At 43.9% G+C, this 7,295-nt stretch overlaps 1 protein-coding gene across 1 annotated transcript; it reads left to right on the top strand.

The window, feature by feature from the left end:
- Positions 1–2,545: 2,545 nt before the first annotated feature.
- LOC124595408 (SOX domain-containing protein dichaete-like) lies at positions 2,546–5,067 on the top strand. The gene has a single exon (XM_047134137.1). The coding sequence runs from the start codon at positions 2,546–2,548 to the stop codon at positions 3,338–3,340; it is 795 nt and encodes a 264-aa protein (XP_046990093.1). The 3' UTR covers positions 3,341–5,067.
- Positions 5,068–7,295: the final 2,228 nt, after the last annotated feature.

The following is a 7,295-nucleotide window of genomic DNA, read 5'->3' as shown; positions in this document are numbered from 1 at the left end:
AATTCGAGATAGTGACAGATACGCATTTCTGGGGTGTTGTCAGAACAACGAAGGCCGCTACGTAGCAATAGCGAGCTCCGCCGATGAAGCTGTGACTTCGATTGGAACGTTGGCGTAGCAAAACCGCTATTGAAAAATCAGTGGGCGATTTTTAACGGTAAGTTTAGCATAAACAGTTTTTTTTTTGTTTCATAAGGAACACGTAATTACATCATATAAATAGTTTTCTCTATGTAATAGCTATTACTGTTTCCTCTTTTTGTGCCACAAATGTTTCCATATGAGTCATCACGCTGCAAGTAACGTATATGTGCTAATCAGCGTAATATAAAATGTGAATAACGTCTGGTTAGATGTTCGATGGGCCTTTATAGTCCTATTCAAGGCAGGGTGAATAAATATACACTGAAGGTCACTCTGACACTGTTTATCATTTGTGGCATATTTTCTATTAGAGTAAATCCGGGAGAGTTGGACCACTCAGTTGGACGGACCAGTGGCGTATTTCACAAATGCACCGCTGGAGAGCAGCTCCTGCTACTTGCGAGGAATTTATTTTGTGAACGAACGTGGTGCAAAAGAGTACCGTCCTTTTTGTGTTAGTTCTGGAGAAAAATCACATTCACTGTTCTGGTAAGCTGAAAAGGCTTTGCCTAGTAGTTAAATAATTTTAGTATTTTAGGGCTTAGTTTGCACAATGTCGGTGCAGTTTTTTTACTCCCAACTTGACAAATGTGTAGGCATGAAACAAACGTAAAACGGCCACCGAGCTCACTGCCTACAGACAGAAGTCTGGGTGGTTCATCTCTCCCACGCGATCAAAAGAGATGGACCAGTGTTATTTGGGATTATAAATCTTGACTGAATATTGGTTTTCTAATGAGTTTCTCGATTTCATGCGAGGGAGATGGAGCGCAAATTTAGATGCAGACATTGTAGAAGATGATGAAACAACTTCGACAAATAGGGTGAAGGTGATTGTGTTGTGTGGGCTGAAATTTATTACAAAACTGATAAAAATGGCCGGCCGCTGTGGCCGAGCGGTTCGTGGTGCTTCAGTCTGGAAACGCGCGACCGCTACGTTCGCAGGTTCGAATCCTGCCTCGGGCATCGATGTGTGTGATATTCTTAGGTTAGTTAGGTATAAGTAGTTCTAAGTTCTAGGGGACTGATGACCTCAGCTGTGAAGTCACATAGGGCTCAGAGACATTTGAAGCATTTGATAAAACTAACGATTGGATTCAGTGTTTTTCGTATTCGCGATGGTCACATGAATATTGTTCAACGTTTTCGTAATAAGTGTCTTGCTGTGGCGAGAGAAGGACAAATATTCAGTCCAGAATTATAATGACTAAAATATTGGATAACGTAATTCTGTATTCATAACAAGATATTCCAAATAAAATTTTGAAATGTTGACTCTTTTGTTCACATATAGCAGTTTTGTATGGTCCATCTCTCTCAGCATACTTGCCCATCTCACCAATACACCTATGGATGAGGTGGATCACTCATGTATATTTTCATTTTATCGTATCGCTTGTATTTTAAGTGCCAGAGCTTCAATAATTTATTATAGTAAGTTTATATGACACTCTATACGAAGATTTTACCAGAAATTAAAAAAAATAATAACACACAAATTTTTGCCTAAGAAAAAAATTGGTACCACTATACTAAAAAAAAAATACGTAGAATGATACAATGCCCTGGACATTTTTGTTATAAATATTACGTCGCTCAGTTTAATGAGGGTTCAGTGCTCCTTTGCTTTGCGCCAGTAAACAGTAAATATGAGGTGATGACGGGAGGTGACCTGGCATGTGCTTCTAATGTACGTGAGGCTCCGCCCCTCCTGTAAGAGGCGAGGTGACAACATTTTGGATTCTACGGCGGCGCCGGTCTCCCCGGGCACGCAGTCCATTGTGCGAAGGCGGGAAGGCGCATCCCAGAGGTCAGGCGGTGAGCCAGCCGACAATACGGGCGGCGCTGCAGAAAGCGGACACGAGCGCCTGCTCGCTCCATTAGCCATATACGAAAAATTCTGTAGCTAAGGCTTCTCTCACACACCAGGGAAATCAAGGCGGCTGCTGCTGCTGTCACACGCCGGTGCAGCGCTAGAAGAAAGCCACGGCAAAGGCGTCCCCGGCATACACGCGTTTTTTTTCTGTACCTTTTCTGTTACACCTCACACAAACACAGGTGCGCGTCTCGGGCCCTGTGCCAGCCGGCCGGCGGTGTATACATCTTTGTTTACAGAGTGCATTAGCGTCGGCTGTTACGGCGTCTTCTGCAGGTGCCATTATACGCCGCCGGTGAGGGCAGCCGTATAATTTTACGACTCGCAAACACCTTTAGACTTATACACAGGGGTCACATTACCGATTCCGGCAGGGGCGGCAGCGCCGAGCGCGTGGAGGGGCGGCCCGCCCCGCTATTGGCCGGCGCCGGCTCCGCCCCCCGCGAGCTCGGCCCCGCCCCGGGCGCCCCTCCAGGGAGGAGCAGCACGCGGTCCGTGCTGCTCAGTGTGGCTCCGGCAGCAGCCATGGACGTGCAGAACTGGAGTCCCCAGGAGCGGCCGCAGCAACAGCAGCAGCAGACCCCGGCGCAGGCCGAGCCGCACATCAAGCGGCCCATGAACGCCTTCATGGTCTGGTCGCGCATCCAGCGCCGCAAGATCGCGCTCGATAACCCCAAGATGCACAACTCGGAAATCTCGAAGCGGTTGGGCGCCGAGTGGAAGCTGCTCTCCGAGACGGAGAAGCGGCCGTTCATCGACGAGGCGAAGCGGCTGCGCGCCATGCACATGCAAGAGCACCCCGACTACAAGTACCGGCCGCGGCGGAAGCCCAAGGCCGGCGGCGGCTTAGCGATGGGCCAGCAGTCGGCGCTGCTGGCGCCGCCGTCGCTGAAGGCGTCGGCGTTCCCGAGCTTCGCGCTGCCACCCTACTTCCACCACCAGCACCACGCTGACATGTTCGCGGCGCCGCCCCCGCCGCCGCCCCCGCACCATCACCACCACCACGCGTACTTGGGCTCTGCCTTCGACGCCGTCCATCTGTCCAAGCTGGTGGCGGGCGACAAGTCGGGCGCGACGGCTGCGGCGGCCGCGTCGCTCATCTCGTCCTTCTACTCGTCGCTGTACCCGCCGGTGCGGCTGCCGTCGCCGCAGTCCAAAGCAGGCGCCGGTGCGCCGCCCCCGTCGCCTCCGCCCACGGCGCCACTGGGCTTCTTCCCGCCCCCGCCGCCTCCTCCGCTGCTGTACGCCGCCGCCGCGCAGGCCGCCGCCGCCTCCTCGGGGGACGTGGAGCTGCGCCGGCCCGTTCCGGTCATCTTCTAGTGTGAGTACTCTCCCGTGTGGACTCGCGCAGCGAGAAGGGCGCACTGCCCTGTCCTACCAAAGCCAAACTCTTGTGCGTCAGCACTACGAACGTTGTTACGTTATCTTGTTAGATGTCTTCATTTCTGAAGCCAACGAGTAACCAAACCCAGTTTTCTACTTCATATTGTCTCTTTAATTTTCATCAGCTGGTACCAGCAGTACTATACTGTCTCATCATAACTGTGTACGTTTCCCTAAGTTCGCAATGTTAAGTATTTGTTGTACATAAAGTGTCATTAAATGGCCTATATTAAGTTTACAGTCTGGTGCCTGCGCATCCCTAAGATTGCGTTTTAGAGAGTTACACTGGAGACAGCTTTACCTTGCTTTTTCATAAGAAATGTCATTATTTGTTTGTATCCACCTTACGCTCGTGTAGCTCTTATATTTGTTCTTCTTACGTTCCCATCAAGATACCAGAGAAAAAAATCGCACAAATAATGCTCTCGTTCAACTGCAGTTCGCTGGTTCATCTAACACACTGTTATGCACCTAAGAGCTCTCCACTGCGTAAACGTATGGTTGCTAGCAGTTAATACAAAACTTAATCATGTTTGAGTTATTCTTGGGCTAACTATCATTTTTGAATTTTTCCCCCTGTTAACTGTTTGAAGGAAATAAACCAGCTCCACTTCGCGTTGAAATTCTCCGCGTTGCTGTGCCGTTCTTTACTACGTAGCAGGTTTTTGAAACTAACGTCATTTTTTTAGCAGTTGCCTCATTAATACTTGGTTTATTTATTACTCCAATATTCCATGAATGTTATCCGTTTGAAAATTCGGAACTCCACAGTTAAGTTGTACAGTGTCACTTTGTTTTGTCCTCCATAAAACGGTCTTTTCTCATTACTGCAACAACTAACAGCTAGGCCACCTCTAATGACACGCAGTACTAAGCTGTTCCTTTAACAATTTGTGCACAAAGCACAGTCCTGTATAAAACCCGTGCTATTACAAAATTTAGTGGAAGAACGAAAGTTACTTGCTGTGCGCTATAAAAGCTTATTTCTTCAGTAATGCTCCGTGCAGTTGAATTTCATTCGTTTACTCTGGTACCATGCAATACAATATGTTAATCTTAGGTCTCTTTACAATGAGATGACAAAAGTTTCCACCATTTCGCAATATGCTTGTATCTGACCAAAATCACAATACTTGCTTGTAAAGTTTGTTTTATATTTGTATTGTAAATAATTTAACGAAATTCGTTTATTTTATTGTCTGTAAAAAAATTACGGGAGTAATAGTATTTATTACTGATTTTGTACAAATGATATGAAGTAATTTTACGCTGTTATAAACGTAGAAAGATGTGTGCGTGTGTGTCTCTTTGTTGTCATTTTTGACAGCATTGTTCATAACCGTTTTTTTTTCACGAGATCGCATAATTTTATTACTGTTAGTTATACTATGTAGTTACCGTCTTATAGTGAACTATTACATTGTACTATGCAAAATGAAAACACTTTAGCTTTGAGATTACTTCGTGTTCATCAGACAATGCAAAAGTACCCATCAGCGGCAAAGCTTACTTGCCCGATCATTCACAGCAGTTGCTCGAATAATTTTGTGCCATACTGACTCTGGATGCCATTTGTATGGTGGTGTTGACGTGCATAATTCATGCACCTTCATGTTGTATTACAGTGTGCAATTTTGTTAATAAAAGGTATGTTTATACAAAAATCTGTGTTGTCAATTGCTTTCATATTCCTTCCTGTGTCATTTTTACGTCCATCCTTAGTTTAGCAAAAATTCAGCAACGTCATAGATATTTTCTTTTAAGAGAGGCATCCAAATCCTGTCCTTATTTCTGTTGTCCTACTTTTGTAACATTCACAGAAAATCTTTACTTCATAGATGAGAAATCCTGCAGTAACTAGCTAACAATGTGCATCTATTTATAAGTTCTAGATAGATTTTGAACCATACAATAAACCACATGATGTTATGAAACTAGCATCATTTCATTACGAGTGTTTCGATTGCATTCATGTATCCGTCACTTTTTTCATACTGCAATATTATATTTAAGAATCAGAAACAGACTTTTGCTCCACTAGCATTTTACTGATAAGAACTGTTATCACCTGCGGACGATGTAAAAAACCGATAACCGGGTTAGTAATGTGCAAGTATTACAGGAATGAATTACATAGTGTTTATTTTTCCTTCTAAAACTGTTTCGGTTCTTTACTTGTTGCTGTTATAAATTACTTTCAGTGAGAGTTTCTGTGTTTACTGGCGACCTTCATGAAAATTCTTATGTTAGCAATACGAAAAAGTTACATTCTTAGCAAATTAAAGGGAAGAAAATAAGAAAAGAAATGACCAGATTACAGACATACATCTTACATTACTGTAAAAGTTGCCTAAAAAAGAACTAAGACAACTTTTAGGACTGACCTAAGGCAGATAATTATACGTCATTTATAACTTTTTGTTAAATAAGTATGTTCTTGTTACCGGTATCGTTTCTTTGAGTACTCAGTTTTGTTTTTAACATAAAAGAAACTGATTGTTTGCCTGAGCTGGCCGGGGTGGTCGAGCGGTTCTAGGCGCTACAGTCTGGAACCGCGCGACCGCTACGGTCGCAGGTTCGAATCCTGCCTCGGGCTTGGATGTGTGTGATGTCCTTAGGTTAGTTAGGTTAAGTTCTAGGGGAATGATGACCTCAGAAGTTAAAATCCCATAGTGCTCAGAGCCATTTGATTCATTTTTTTGTTTGCCTGATTGAGATATGTTGAAAGAAGTCACAAACATAATTAAGTGTTTTTACTGTTACTGGTCGCTGGTAGCGGTTAAGCAATTTAAAAGAACACCAGGAACAATAAGGTACAGAAAATAAATAGAGTGGAGCTCATTTCTAAAATCAGCTGTGTCACTGAAGTATGTAAAATACTAATATGAATTCTGAACTTACTAACTGGAGAGAAGTATGTGATCAAGAGAAGTTGTGTCCGTTATCTTCCACAAATTAAAAGATAATTTTCTTTTTGAGGGTATCCTGTACTCTTTTTTTTGTTCGTTGTCAGACCTTCGGTTTTTCCACCATTAGCACTGTTCAGAAACAGTCACGTTCTTTGGCTGTTTAAACAAGGAGCTGCGCCTGTTATAGGCGGCATCGAAGACACAAAACAGCTGTAAGATATTGTTCCGGCATTCAGTACTAAACATTTTTGCCTTCTTAGCCAACTCAGCAATATCGTTACGTATCTCGTTTCACGCTTCCTAAAAAGAAACAAATGAAAGTCTGTCGCCGCGCGGGATTAGCCGAGCGGCCTCAGGCGCTGCAGTCATGGACTGTGCCTCCCTCGGGCGTGGGTGTGTGTGTTTGTCCTTAGGATAATTTAGGTTAAGTAGTGTGTATGCTTAGGGACTGGTGACGTTGGCAGTTAAGTCCCATAAGATTTCACACAAATTTGAACTTTTTTTTGTCTGTCTAGACCATGGCACCTTAAGGTTCAAATGGCTCTGAGAACTATGGGACTTAACATCTATGGTCATCAGTCCCCCAGAACTTAGAACTACTTAAACCTAACTAACCCAAGGACAGCACACAACACCCAGTCATCACGAGGCAGAGAAAATTGGCACCTTAAGGATAATGCATGTAGGGAAACAATACTATCAAATGCGGAGTCAATTTTTCCTGTTTAAATTTACAGCGCATATTGTTACTGAGTTGTTTCACAAACGTTGAAGACTAAAAATTCGCATAATATTGACATAATATAGGTGTTCTTCAAGAGTATGCTGGTAAATATTTTCTTATGGTTTGGTTGTAGGTGTGGGACCAAACAGATTCATAATAATGACACTAAAAATGAACTGATCTATTTTTCTACAATGTTACACTCGTATTTATAATTGGCCTTTAGAGGAGACGCAAATGCAAAACATTTAAAACGCTT

Source organism: Schistocerca americana, chromosome 2 (assembly GCF_021461395.2).
Source record: "Schistocerca americana isolate TAMUIC-IGC-003095 chromosome 2, iqSchAmer2.1, whole genome shotgun sequence".
Lineage (NCBI taxonomy): Eukaryota > Metazoa > Arthropoda > Insecta > Orthoptera > Acrididae > Schistocerca > Schistocerca americana.
This window is presented reverse-complemented; position numbering and strand designations above follow the sequence as displayed.